This window comes from Neoarius graeffei, chromosome 28, assembly GCF_027579695.1.
Source record: "Neoarius graeffei isolate fNeoGra1 chromosome 28, fNeoGra1.pri, whole genome shotgun sequence".
NCBI lineage: Eukaryota > Metazoa > Chordata > Actinopteri > Siluriformes > Ariidae > Neoarius > Neoarius graeffei.
Genome location: NC_083596.1, coordinates 233,312 through 246,895, shown reverse-complemented (window position 1 = coordinate 246,895; position 13,584 = coordinate 233,312). Strand labels below are relative to the sequence as shown.

The 13,584-nt window shown below is 43.9% G+C and overlaps 2 protein-coding genes across 2 annotated transcripts in view; one reads left to right on the top strand and one right to left on the bottom strand.

Annotated features, from left to right (window-relative positions):
* taf6 (TAF6 RNA polymerase II, TATA box binding protein (TBP)-associated factor) overlaps positions 1-6,540 on the bottom strand; it is a 24,406-nt gene extending 17,866 nt beyond the window's left edge. The window contains exons 1-3 of the mRNA XM_060912878.1: positions 6,340-6,540; positions 5,655-5,838; positions 3,310-3,396 (exon numbers count right to left, since the gene is read on the bottom strand). Coding sequence (XP_060768861.1) covers positions 3,310-3,396; positions 5,655-5,810 — 243 coding nt within the window. The 5' untranslated portion in view covers positions 5,811-5,838; positions 6,340-6,540. The remainder of the gene's footprint in view (positions 1-3,309; positions 3,397-5,654; positions 5,839-6,339) is intronic.
* On the top strand, positions 6,171-13,584 carry LOC132875805 (zona pellucida sperm-binding protein 3-like). The gene is made up of 12 exons (XM_060912879.1): positions 6,171-6,194; positions 7,269-7,431; positions 7,611-7,726; positions 11,780-11,883; positions 11,957-12,125; positions 12,207-12,324; positions 12,401-12,477; positions 12,543-12,703; positions 12,814-12,972; positions 13,045-13,110; positions 13,213-13,309; positions 13,381-13,584. The coding sequence occupies exons 2-11, from the start codon at positions 7,279-7,281 to the stop codon at positions 13,290-13,292; spliced, it is 1,203 nt and encodes a 400-aa protein (XP_060768862.1). The 5' UTR covers positions 6,171-6,194; positions 7,269-7,278; the 3' UTR covers positions 13,293-13,309; positions 13,381-13,584.

Genomic DNA, 13,584 nt, shown 5'->3' with positions numbered 1-13,584 from the left:
AAAAGGTTACAAAACCATCTCTAAAGAGTTTGGACTCCACCAATCCACAGTCAGACAGATTGTGTACAAATGGAGGAAATTTAAGACCATTGTTACCCTCCCCAGGAGTGGTCGACCAACAAAGATCACTCCAAGAGCAAGGCGTGTAATAGTCGGCGAGGTCACAAAGGACCCCAGGGTAACTTATAAGCAACTGAAGGTCTCTCTCACATTGGCTAATGTTAATGTTCATGAGTCCACCATCAGGAAAACACTGAACAACAATGGTGTGCATGGCAGGGTTGCAAGGAGAAAACCACTGCTCTCCAAAAAGAACATTGCTGCTCATCTGCAGTTTGCTAAAGATCACGTGGACAAGCCAGAAGGCTATTGGAAAAATGTTTTGTGGACGGATGAGACCAAAATAGAACTTTTTGGTTTAAATGAGAAGCGTTATGTTTGGAGAAAGGAAAACACTGCATTCCAGCATAAGAACCTTATCCCATCTGTGAAACATGGTGGTGGTAGTATCATGGTTTGGGCCTGTTTTGCTGCATCTGGGCCAGGACGGCTTGCCATCATTGATGGAACCATGAATTCTGAATTATACCAGCAAATTCTAAAGGAAAATGTCAGGACATCTGTCCATGAACTGAATCTCAAGAGAAGGTGGGTCATGCAGCAAGACAACGACCCTAAGCACACAACTTGGTCTACCAAAGAATGGTTAAAGAAGAATAAAGTTAATGTTTTGGAATGGCCAAGTTAAAGTCCTGACCTTAATCCAATGGAAATGTTGTGGAAGGACCTCAAGCGAGCAGTTCATGTGAGGAAACCCACCAACATCCCAGAGTTGAAGCTGTTCTGTACGGAGGAACGGGCTAAAATTCCTCCAAGCCGGTGTGCAGGACTGATCAACAGTTACCGCAAACGTTTAGTTGCAGTTATTGCTGCACAAGGGGGTCACACCAGATACTGAAAGCAAAGGTTCACATACTTTTGCCACTCACAGATATGTAACATTGGCTCATTTTCCTCAATAAATAAATGACCAAGTATAATATTTTTTGTGTCATTTGTTTAACTGGGTTCTCTTTATCTACTTTTAGGACTTGTGTGAAAATCTGATGATGTTTTAGGTCATATTTATGCAGAAATATAGAAAATTCTAAAGGGTTCACAAACTTTCAAGCACCACTGTAACCTAACCTGCATGTCTTTGGACTGTGGGGGAAACCAGAGCACCCGGAGGAAACCCACGCGGACAACATGCAAACTCCGCACAGAAAAGCCCTTGCTGGCCACGCGGCTCGAACCCGGACCTTCTTGCTGTGAGGCGACAGCGCTAACCACTACACCACCGTGCCGCCCCTGGATTCTGTTCCTGGCATCAGAAAATGAAGAGGCGTGCTATGAAATATTTTCATTTCAAATCTAACTTTGCGGGCGGCACGGTGGTGTAGTGGTTAGCGCTGTCGCCTCACAGCAAGAAGGTCCTGGGTTCGAGCCCCGGGGCCGGCGAGGGCCTTTCTGTGCGGAGTTTGCATGTTCTCCCCGTGTCCGCGTGGGTTTCCTCCGGGTGCTCCGGTTTCCCCCACAGTCCAAAGACATGCAGGTTAGGTTAACTGGTGACTCTAAATTGAGCGTAGGTGTGAATGTGAGTGTGAATGGTTGTCTGTGTCTATGTGTCAGCCCTGTGATGACCTGGCGACTTGTCCAGGGTGAACCCCGCCTTTCGCCTGTAGTCAGCTGGGATAGGATCCAGCTCGCACGCCTCTTCATTTGCCCCTTGCATATTTGACAAGGTAAAAAACAGCAAATTTAATAATGTTGAATTGTGCCTAAATCAGCCCTAGATGCCACCAGAGTGCACCATTTGAAGTCTCTAATTTCAAAAATTTCTGGGGGAGCACGCCCCCAGACCCCCCAGCAGCCTTCAGGGCCCTCCAGGCCGGGCCAACCCTTACAGGCTGTGCTCCATATCAGTAGCACCGCTCTGATTTTTTTTTTCTGGGGAAGCCTTGTATCAAACCCTGCTGGGGAACAATAAATAAAAAAAAAATCACCAAAGGGCTTGGTGAAGAGGTAGGTCTTTAGTCTTTCTTTGAAAACAGTCAGTGACTCAGCTGTTCTCCTGCCAGGGGACGTTTGTTCACCACCTGAGTGCAGGACAGAGAAGCGTCTTGATGCAGATGTTCCTTGTACTCTGAGAGATGGTGGGACGAGTTGAGCAGTGCTTGAGGCTCAAGGCCAATTTATGCTGACAACCCAGTCCTCGCAGACGGTGTCGCAGATAGCGTTTGCGTAGCCCCCCCCACCTTCGCAGACGCTCTGCGCGCACCTCCCAAAAATTGTGACCACCGCAGAAGCCTCGCAGACAAGAGGGCTCTGATTGGTCCACTCTACATCCGCTGTACACGCACTTCCGCTTCCCTACTTTCCCGGTTTGGTTTGTTTTCACGACCGGCATTTTTAAAAACACGAGCGAAGATGGAGCAGCACGAAGAGCGGTTGATTGAGGAAGTACGTACATCTATACGACTCCAGTTCTAGTCATTATATAAAAAAAAAAGTTCTAGTCATTATAAGTAACCGGAGGATAAACACTCCACTAACCACACCCACCAACTACTCCTAGCGACTTCGCGCCCCCTTGCGTTGTGCCGGTGAATAACATCGCGCACGCCTATTATCCCCGCTCAACAATAAATCACAACTGTCTGCGAAAAGCTGTCTGCGAAAGCCTTGTCGCACGAGCATGCGGAGGCCTTCAGGGCGAGCAGGGTGCAGTGTAGGGGTGTGAGAAGATCTTTAAGGTAGGGGGAAGCTGGCCCATTAATTGGCTCTGTAAGTGAGCATCAGTGTTTTATATCTAATGCAGCAGCTATAGGAAGCCAGTGGAAAAAGCATAGCAACGGGTGGTGTGGAGGAACTTAGGAAGGTTAAACACAAATCATGCAGCTGCATTCTGGAGTCTGTGTTCTTCAGAGGTTGGAAAGCATGGAGCTTTTAAGTGATGGCCATGAGGGCAGTTTTTGTGGAGTGTGTTGACTTGAAGCCAGACTGATTCAGATCTACAGCTGGGTGAGACAGTGTGTTCAAGAACTTTAAAAAGAAAAGAGAGTGAAACAGGTTGGTAATTTCTGATGTCTGAGGCATCCCAAGTGGGTTTTTTCATGATGTGAATAATTCTTACTCTCTTAAGTGCAGTCAGAACATGACCAGATGCTATACCATATATCACACACACACACACACACGCTCAAACAGTGAGTGAGGATATATGTATATGTGGGTACATGTGTGTGTGTGTGTATACGCACATCTCACCTCCACATTTTTCAGTTTGAGGGCATGGTCGATGTCACTTGTTGTCAGTTTGCGTCGTTTGCCATGGTGCATGAACTTCACTGCATCCTATCACACACACACACACACACACACACACACACACACACACATACAGAGTCCTCTCAGGCTGAAGTGTAACTCCAATCAATCAGTGCGTTTACATGCACATAGAGAAAATCGAATTTCTGCCGTTGCTCGTCTGAAATCGAAGTTCTAAATGGCATGTAAACACCTTAGCTCGGCTGAAATTGAACCGAACTTGATTTCTCGCAATCGAGCTACACGACCTAGATTATGCGATTTCTGCCGAGCTACTTAGTGCATGTAACCCTATCGAGCTACGTATTCGATCTACTTACTTCAGCACTGCCCCTTCCGGAAGTGACGAGTGACGAGACCACAAGCGGGAAACACAACAGCCTCGGTCGGCATGACACTTCACCTTAGCCGCCCACTTTATTAGGAACACTTCTGTTCGAACATACAAACTACAAACACTCTTCTTAGAGTTTAGAGTTTATTTTATTTTTAAAAGGGACAGTGCACAAATTAAACATTATCCTTGTGGTAAGGACAGATGTCTGTCCCAGGTTATAGCAGTACATGCTAATTTCCACCTGTAGTCCCTTTGTTTATGGACCCTTTTCACGTGACGTCACGACAAACGCGGCCGCCATTTTGGACATGTACTACCAGTAGTTTACCACAGCCAGCATTGAGGAACGGCAGCAAAGAAAGTGTTTATTTTCAGCAAGACTTCCATCATGCCACTATATTGTTGTGCACCTGGATGTAGTAACCATCAACAAACAAGGCAAGGGTTATCATTTTATCAGATCCCGGTAGATGCTGACCGACGGAGAAGATGGATAGCGGCACACCAACGCTTGTGCAGTGACCACTTTGTTGGAGGTAAGACGAATAAAATTAGCCAGAAAAGGCATTACATTGCTGTTAACATTCTGTGGCGGCGAGTGTGTAACCAAATAGGCTAAAATAACCCATTGTAACCTCTTTGTTCTTCTGTAGTAGCTATTAGTTAGCGTTGTGTTTCTTTGCTGTTGGTAGACTGTAGGACAGATCAGAGGCAGTGTCCTACAAACAGCGCTTAATTTGAGGGGGAGCAAGCCGGAGCGCGCTCCGGAACCTCGGGCGTTGGCTCCGGCAGCTATTTACACTGGATCCGGTGATCCGACACCTCTTTTGACTATGTAACAAAATAATAATAATAATAATAATTAAATAAAAAAATGCAAGTTTATTTAGTGTTAATGTCTGATTTTGATATCTGTCTTGTTGGTGATTTCTCTCATGAAACGACATCCACAAAATATCTGCAGATGAACTTAATTTGCAGTGTTATTACAAAACATGCCCAGAAGCGCAGCGCCGCGCCCCGCCCCTCTCCTCTTTTTTTCCGCACCGGAGCCGCTCATCCTCTGCGCTCCGGGACCTCCCACTTTACAAATTAAGCACTGCCTACAAATAAGTGTTCAAAATAAGAGGAACATGTATTTGTCTCTTAAATCCAGGCCGTTCCCTGTAATCTGTAACAACGGTTGGAGAAAGTAATGGCAACTAGTGAGTGCACAAACCATAGAAGGTAAACTGTACACAGCGCCAGGGCAGTGTGATGGTATGTCTACTTTTAGATTGTGTTAGCTTATCAATGAACACACTCGTCACTCGACGAGTTTCACGTCTTTACGACGGATACTTAAATGTGTGTTAGGTATTATTGTTGCAGTCTAAGCAGTCATTGTAGCAGCTAGATGAGCGAGAACCGAAAGGGTCTGTGCCATAAACCGTTATTTCTGTACGGCGTTGCTAATGTGTCGTTACTGTTGTTATTTCTCCCTCTGCTCGCCCTGTAAATGCCCTACGATGCTGGATAGTGAAGGTGTTTTCTGCATCTCGCTCCTTTTTCTTGTATGTTCTCCGTTTGTCGCCTTCCTCGCATTCAAACCAATTCGAGCTGAAGTCCGCTACATGTCCAAAATGGTGGTCGCGTTTACGAAGGTCACGTGACTGAAAAGGGTCTTGAATAGCTCTTCTTCATGACGACAACCGGAAGTGTACCAACACGATAGGGCGTGTAGCGCCACCTGTGGCTCGGGTGCACAATGCACCTCACTCAATAGCTCGATTTCACAGTATGCATGTAGGATTGGATTTCTCTGGCATCCCTGCTGGGACCCTTTGCTCGATTACCGACAGCAGCTCGATTTGGATGTGCATGTAAACGCACTGACTGTGTGTGTTTATCTACAGCACCAGTCATATACACTACATAAAACAGATTTGGGCTGTGTGTGTGTGTGTACCTGAGTAATCTCTTTTATCCTGTAGCTGATCTCCTCACTGAGGGCTACACAGCTCTCCTCCTGCAGCTGGGACACACCAACACATTCCGCCATCACCTTCATAGACTCAGTGGAAAACAGCACCGAACAAGCCTTCTGCCTACGCTCCTCTGCCATCGCTCGATCATACACAAACACACACAACCTGAGAGACAAAACGCACACACACACGGCAGTGTGATGGTTATAAATGGCATCAAGGCTGTCAGGTCTGATGTCTGCTGTGGAACTGCACAAAAATATGTATTTAACACCACAAAAGGACTATTTATGGAAACTACACTTAGTTTAACACACAAATATACTTGGTCTAACTTTACTATTTATATATTAGAACACATTTAATAACGATGACCATAATGCCAAAATCAGCAGGTTTTGAGTTCGTGACTTTCTTTGGACTGGGATGCTTTGGATGCGAAGATCTGGCAACCCAGAATCCTCCTCACATACACACACCAAAACCCCCCACTAGAACACATGCTCATTTAACGGCCATCGGTATAATAGTCATAATTTTCTTTGTCTTTTCCCTCCGTAGATCGCAGCAGTGTTGTAGTGTTGGTGTTTAAACCTCAGTGTTAAAGTGTGAGTGTTTTTGTGGTGCTTTTAGCCGCCGCTTGTTGCTAAGCTGCTCTGTTCTTACCTTTTAACCACAAAGCTGATATTCTAACAGCGCGCAGCGAAATCTCTATAAAAACACTAACATGAAACACACAGTAGCCACGTTACGAACGACTTTATATTTATGTGCTTAAATATTCACTGTATTTTTTTAATATTTGTTTTTTTCTTCAAAGCTCCGAGCCGTTTTTCTGAAAATCCGCCATTTTGAGTTTGAGCTGCAGGTCCTGACCGGACGCACAAAACCTCCTCACAACAGCGAGCTAAACTAAACTAAAGAGAAAATAAATTATTTACCCCGTTTAATTTAATTTAACATTTAATGCAGTCTTTTACACTTTTTTAATCCGAAGGTCAATATAAAAGCGATGACAAATTAAATACTCGGCCATTCTTACAGGTACATTTTATACACCTTCCAGGACCTGTTCATTTCTATTCTCGCAATGACTTGTTCCGAAATAATTCAAATTTTAAATTAGGATTGTAGTGTATTTCATGGCATATTTCGTTAAAAATAACACCAAAATCTTAAAGAAATAAATTAAATGAAGGAGGGAAGGAACAGAGATGCCATGATTGCTGTAGTCTGCGGGGCGGAGCCTCACGTTAACCTTCCAGCTGTCAGGTGTTAATATTAATTAATTGGGTTCCGAAAGGAATACAAATAGCAGAGGAAGGTCCCCGAGCCTTTAACTGGGGTTGACTTTAGTTTATGTGTTAAATTAACTGAGGGTCACCGGTTGGGTTAGTGAGAATGTGGGGTGTGGCGCTGTGTGTATTGTGTGTGCAGTTTGGAAGAGTTTTCATGAACGTCACTCAGCATGTAGAAGATGCTGAAGCTTCTCAGGTCTTTAATCCTCTGGTGGAGGAGCATGTTTCTGTGACGGGACAACTGGAGTCCTCCAGATGTCCTGGTCTTGTTCTTAAGACGGTTTCTGTGATCTGTAGTCCCTCTGCCATGGAAGTGCACGTTAAAGCTGACTTGTTTGACCTTGGAGTTCCTGTTAATCCTGAGCATCTGACCTTGGGAGAACGCTGTGGGGTCACTGAAAACTCCTCTGAAGAGTTCATTCTCCATGCTGCTCTCATGGACTGTGGCACACGCTATTTGGTAGAACACCCACTACTATATATTTAGTAGTTAATGTGGACATCTTCTAGTCCTCTATTCCTTGGTCACTGTGCTAGTGTCTATAAATGCTGTGGTAATGATGATCTCTGGTAGTGCTGGGATTTGAACGGTCAGTAGCACATGAAGCTTTAAACTTTGTAATTTCTTGTGTTGTCTAGCTAACAGCTGATGCCCTCATTTACACTAATGTCCTCGTGTATACTCCTGTTCCCTCTGTCCATGGAGTGTCACGATACGAGAAGACATCTGTCCCTGTGGAATGTGTTTACAGGAGGTATGTGATCAAGGTTGGGGGAGCTGGCTAACAAGTAGGACTTATTCTATTCCTTTGGTTTAATGCAACTGGTTGGTCCAAGATCAGTGAGTTCAGGGATGTTCTATATATAGTGCTGGAGTTGAGGTTCATGAGTGTTTACATTAATCAGCTTTATCAGTGCAGTGAAATATTGATATGACAATGAATAAGATGAGTGAGAGCTGCTCTACTCACTCCAGCTGAATAAGTTATGAGGAGATTAAAACATTATTGCAAAGAATACTTTAGCAATTAGAAAGCTTGTGATGCAGCATGATTACTTCTCCAAGAAAACAAACTGGACCAAGTGGTGTGAGAATATCAGCTGTTTCTGAAACTCAAACCAACCCTTCTGGCGTCAACAACCATGCCACAGTTCAAGTCAGGTTGCATGTTTTTGTTCTGATGTTTCATGTGAACATTAACTGAACCTCTTGATCGGTGTGATTTTGTTGTGCTGCTGCCATATGATGGTCTGATTTTTAGATAAATGAAGATTCTTCAGAGGTGGACAAAGTACCCAATTCCATTACTTCAAAGTACAGCTCCCACTGGTCAAATGTTACTCTAATACAAGTGACAGTTGTACAGTCAAGTTTAATATACTGAAGTGCATACTTGAGTATTAAAAGTACAACTTGTCAATGCATTGTATTGCCACAATGCTTGCGAAACCTAATGCCTTTGAGGCAACTTGCTGGATTTACTGACTAGCTTGTAGAACCTGTAAACTGTTACAAAATGAAACACAACTGAACTGAAAAAGAACCCCCCCCCTTTTTTTTTTTTAAATATTATAACACTTCCCACCCCCACAAAGCAGCATGGTAGGGTTCTGACCCAGCTCTGTCTTAATCAGGAAGACAATGGAATAGCTGTAAATGCAGCTTGCTCAGAAAATTGACTATCCAACCTGCTTAAAACCTGGGTCCACACCTCTAGCTTAACTGCCCAACAGCAACACTGCTTTAAGCAAGACAAAAAAACCTCCCATCTGACAGCAAAACGATTACAATTTGTGACTGACTAGTACAATACTGTCCATCTTGCAGGTCTTGTGCACATCTCGCAGGTATGTATTCATGCACATGAATCTGCCTGTGGAATCATGGTGACCTTAATGTTAAGCTAAATAGTTGAAGCTGTGACGTTAACTGAAGTTGGTGAAGTGTCCAAGTTAACTAGCTATGTGTTAATGTTGGCTGTGGACAAGGCTATGGCAACTTGGGGGGCAAATTCATAGAAGGTCATTTGACTAACCAGACTGCATAGCTATTGCAACGTCACTAGCTCTAAAAGCAGACAACTTCATTGCAAGCTTCCTCTTGGAATAAAATGTTTACGTACTTCAATATGCTTCTGCAGGTTGGATGGCAAGTTTTTGTAGGCGTGATTGTGCTCTGTTTTAGGCAAGCACTTAAAATGAAGTGACTTCTTCCTTTCAGAAAACTGAAACATGGGTTCTCACATAGCCATGGGTGTATACATTCCCCAAAATAACTGCTTTCTTCCATTCTGCCATCAACAGTGTTAAATAATGCTGCAGAGAAATCCTTGAACTTGATTTTATACAGCCTATGGACATGGCCTGACCCTAGTGATGGGCTGTTTCAGTGTCTCCTGTGGGGTGGGGGGGAGCTTTTTAGAAGGGGGGGGGGGGGGGAACATCCCCTTTCAAAGCCCTTTCAGAGTAACAGGACTTTGATAGAAATGTAGTGGAGTAAAGTATGTCTTTTCAAATGTAGTGAAGTTGGTCATAACAGGGATGAAAGGCTTCTAGATTTACCTGGAAATCTGGATATTTGACAACTCTTGAAAATCTCCAGTTTTCCAAATGGAGACTTGTTTTTGGATTTTTCACGTTCCTAGATGCAGCATAATACTTTTGCATTGTCCTTGCATGGGCCTGGTCCTTAAATAGCCCAAACATAGTACATTGATTAAAGACAGGTGTTTGTTAATGGCGCGCCTGTGGACAGGTTTGTTAATGGCCTGTGCCTAGGCGCACAAGACTGACCCTGTTTTGCGCAACACAATCGCACTAGAAAGCATGTTCAAGCTGCCAGTGTAGCTGCAGTCTAGTTGTGAATTACAAGTATTTCCTCTTGTTAATAATTCGCCATGTCAAAACAAGCAAGACTTTCCTCCTTTTGATATGGAGAGGTAAGCAATTTATATATTTTTTTTTTTCCATCAAAGTTGCATTTTGTGGCTTTGAAGCTAAGTTTTAGTGCTGTTTCTAGAACACATTAAGAAAACATGGAAGAAACAGCAATAATGGAAGAGCTGGTTTCTAAACTACCTAAAACTAGCAATGGGAATTATTTTGTTACATAATGCACTCAGGCTGCCAGTGTGTCCGACCCCAAAAAAAAAATCCTAGCTATGCCCCTGACCTTGCATGAGAAATTTGGTGTTTAAATTTAGACAATATGAACTAATGTCAACAATTGGCTTCAACTCGCATAAATATGAATTGGAAATTTGGTTCACTTTAGCTTATGCAAATGCACAACTCTGATAAACGAGACTCAATGTCCCCAACATGGAAACCTGAAAGCTTTAGAAACTCTAACAGACCTTTACTTTTTAACAGTACTGTTAAGATTTTGCTGAGTTTACCTTCAACTGTCTGATCTTTTTTTTTTCAAAGTAATGAACTGTGTAGCCAGGAAAATCACTGCATTTTTCTAAATGCACTCCTGAAAATTACTCATTAACTAGGGGAATTAAACTTGAGATTTTTGACATGTTAATCATTAATGTACATGAGAGGCTTAAGTTGTAACTTGTTTTAGTGAAAAGTACTAGACTGCATGTTATGTTTAAAATATTTTTGGGGCATGTTGTGCCCCCCCCCCCCCCCCCCCCCCCCCCCCAAATCTTAGTTTGACTTTCAAAAGTTCAGGCTCTTTTTTTTTTTATTTTTTTTTTTTTCTTTGCTCCACTTTCATCTCTATCATAAGCTGCCAAAAAAAGAATGGGTACTTGGTGTACTTAAGTACATTACTCAAGTAAATGTGTTGCATTACTGCCTACATCTGGTATTCTTAAAGTGGTGGGGGTATATTCTCTTAAATCTGTTCAGTGTGAACTACAGTGGAGCAATTGTTCCTGCCTGAAGGAACATGAAAGTGCAAGGATTAGCCAATAGAATTAAGGCTAAACTCCACGACTAACTGGACAGAGCTTGGGGTGTTCCAGAAAGTGGGTTTAGTAAGTTGTGTGGTGGCTTAAATTTTATTTAATAAACCCTGAGATGAGTGGAACCTCTAGTCTTTCCTGTCCAGAAAGACCAGTAATGCAAACTGGGTCAGTTGCTACAGTAACTGACTGTAAACTAAAGCTGTTCACCGGCAGGCTTTCTTTAACAAGCCCATTTGTCTTCCCTCCTGGCCCCTGAAGCAGCTATTGGCTATGGAGTGCCTTTCCTCTAACCTGATGTTGAAGCAGAGTTGATTCCCATCCTGATCTCAAGAGAACTGAGACCCTGGTTAGATGTGCTAGCTGATCATTAGCCTAAAGTTTGTTTACTGTCGTCTGATGTATAGACTTGTTACAATCTTGGTACTATTTAAATTCATGCGAATTCAAACCCACTTCAGGTTTCCCCTGATTGCCATGGTGAATTGTAGTATGGGAGCACTCCTCTTTGGCAAAGCATGTGCTTGGCTTGGCATGAACAAACTGGCTTGACTGAACTTGGATCAGCAGTTCTGGAATGGAAGATGCAAAGTTTCCCCATCTCAGGTTTCATAAATTGAGTTTAGGGTTAGGCCTGGAGTTTAAGCCTGTTGACTAGAAACCCCCCCAGGTTTACCCAAAAGTGCTATAGTAATTCAGCATGGCCTACAGCTCCCTTTGTTTGGAGCTGAATTTGATGGAAATTAGCCAGGCATGTTGAAACAAGGCTGGCTTAGAGTGGGGTCACTTCATGAAATAACTTCTAATGCCTAAAGACACACTGAAAATGAAGGCCTCACTCCAGTTGACTAAATACTACTTGGGCATGTTCCCTTTGCTGTGTTTCAGGAGGGTTGGTGTTGATGGTGTCTCTGTTGTCCCCATGTGGCTCCCTCACTTGAGTTCACATGCTGCTGAACACTCCCTGCGCTTCACTCTGCAGCTGATGACTAGTGAGTGGAAAAATGTGTGGTGTGTGGCTTATACTGAACTCTCCATTATGTAACTTCCTGTTGGTTTGTGCAGCTGATTGGCTGGCAGTGCGAAGTGGCGTATACTACCTGGGGGATATGATAAACATCGAGGCATCGGTGTTTGTACCCTTGCTGGAGCTGCAAGTGTTTGTTCAAGATTGTGTTGCTACGATGACCCCTGATGCAAATTCAGTCCCCAGATACAAGTTTATACAAGACGGGTCACATTAACTATTATACACTCACTCTCTCAATGGTTCAGAAGGAAAAGGGCACCATTTGAATTTGTCATGCATGTGCAGGTGTTTTACAGATGGACAGCAGATGGGCTCCATGTCTCACTTCCTTGCTAGAACTCAGCCTGATAAACTCCATCTTCAGCTCCAGACCTTCATCTTCAGGCAGGTGCACAGTGCACAGGTACACTGACAACACACCAACACTAGTGGTGGTGTTGTGGTTTGTTTCTCTTCTCAGTTTTTGTTCCATGTCCCAGATCTTTATTAGCTGCAGTCTGAAGGCTGATCTCCGAAGTTCCTCCTCCAGCAGAGCATGCTCCTACATCCGTGGGAGGTATGTATATGTAATAAATTGTGCATGCAGTCAGACTGCTGCTGCTTCATGGTTGGTTGTGTTAGTTGGAGGTCTGCAGATGGGGAGGATGCTGTGTGTGAAAGCTGTCAGATGCTTGAGCAGTTCAGACAGAAGCAGAAAGTTGGTGAGGGACAAAATGAGGCACAGGCTGCTTCTGTGCAGATGGAACTTGGGGAACCAGAGCTCAGAACATCTGGATCTATGTGTAAGAACCTAGAACTTTCAGACTTGTGCAGGATTAACTTGTTTAAACAGCCTCAGTGAGCTGTTGCTCTGTGAGGGTGAGTAATCCTCAGGGTTGCATGTGATCCTCAGCATTGCTGCAGGATGTCCAAGTTGGCCCACTTGCACTATCATCATTGAGTGATGCATCACCCCCTGCAGTGCTGGAGGGAGTACACATCTCTCGTGTTCCTTTACTTGAAGCCAAGCGGCTGATGGCACGCATGCTGCAGGGAAACCTCTCCATGCTGGGTATGTAAACTTAAATGGAAGGTAATTGAACACCTTTTTCTGCATCACTAACTGTTTAGACTACTTTCACAGGTTCAGAATACGACACTGCCATCACTGAGAAAGATGAGCAGGAGAGCCATGTATCTGCAGAGCAAGGTACACTACCACTGACGTATACAGCAGACTGGGTTGCCAGCTCCTGTTATCCTAACAATGCTAGAGACTAAAGTGCATGATGTTATGACCATTAAACCACAGAGATGGGTGTGTCCTTGATGCCTGAACTTCAGCTCACTGTGACACCACTGACTATACCTGAAAAAAGCAACGGAGTCTGACCCACAGTTGGCAGCAGGTAAAAGTGAACTCATCTGTCTGCAGCTTCATTTATAAAACTCTTGGGTCCTAACCACAATCTCTCCCCAGCATCTCCTGATCCAGCAGTTTTTCTCTGATCCTGCCACTTATGAGGTTCTTGATGGTGACTACTTGCAGAGCACAGAGCTGCCCTCCACAGTGGGAGGACCTGATGTGGAGCAGGGGTGGGGATGTAGGGGATGCCTTCTTGAGACTGTGCACTGCTGTGATGTAATGGCCTGATGGTTTGAGAAATAAACCTTCCAAATGGAA

Coding starts and splice junctions, on each gene's coding strand:
- LOC132875805 (XM_060912879.1), top strand. CDS start 7,279: ATGGAAGTGCACGTTAAAGCTGACTTGTTTGACCTTGGAGTTCCTGTT. Junction 12,478..12,542: donor TGCTCCTACATCCGTGGGAG/GTATGTATATGT, acceptor TGGTTGTGTTAG/TTGGAGGTCTGCAGATGGGG. Junction 13,111..13,212: donor CCATGTATCTGCAGAGCAAG/GTACACTACCAC, acceptor ATTAAACCACAG/AGATGGGTGTGTCCTTGATG.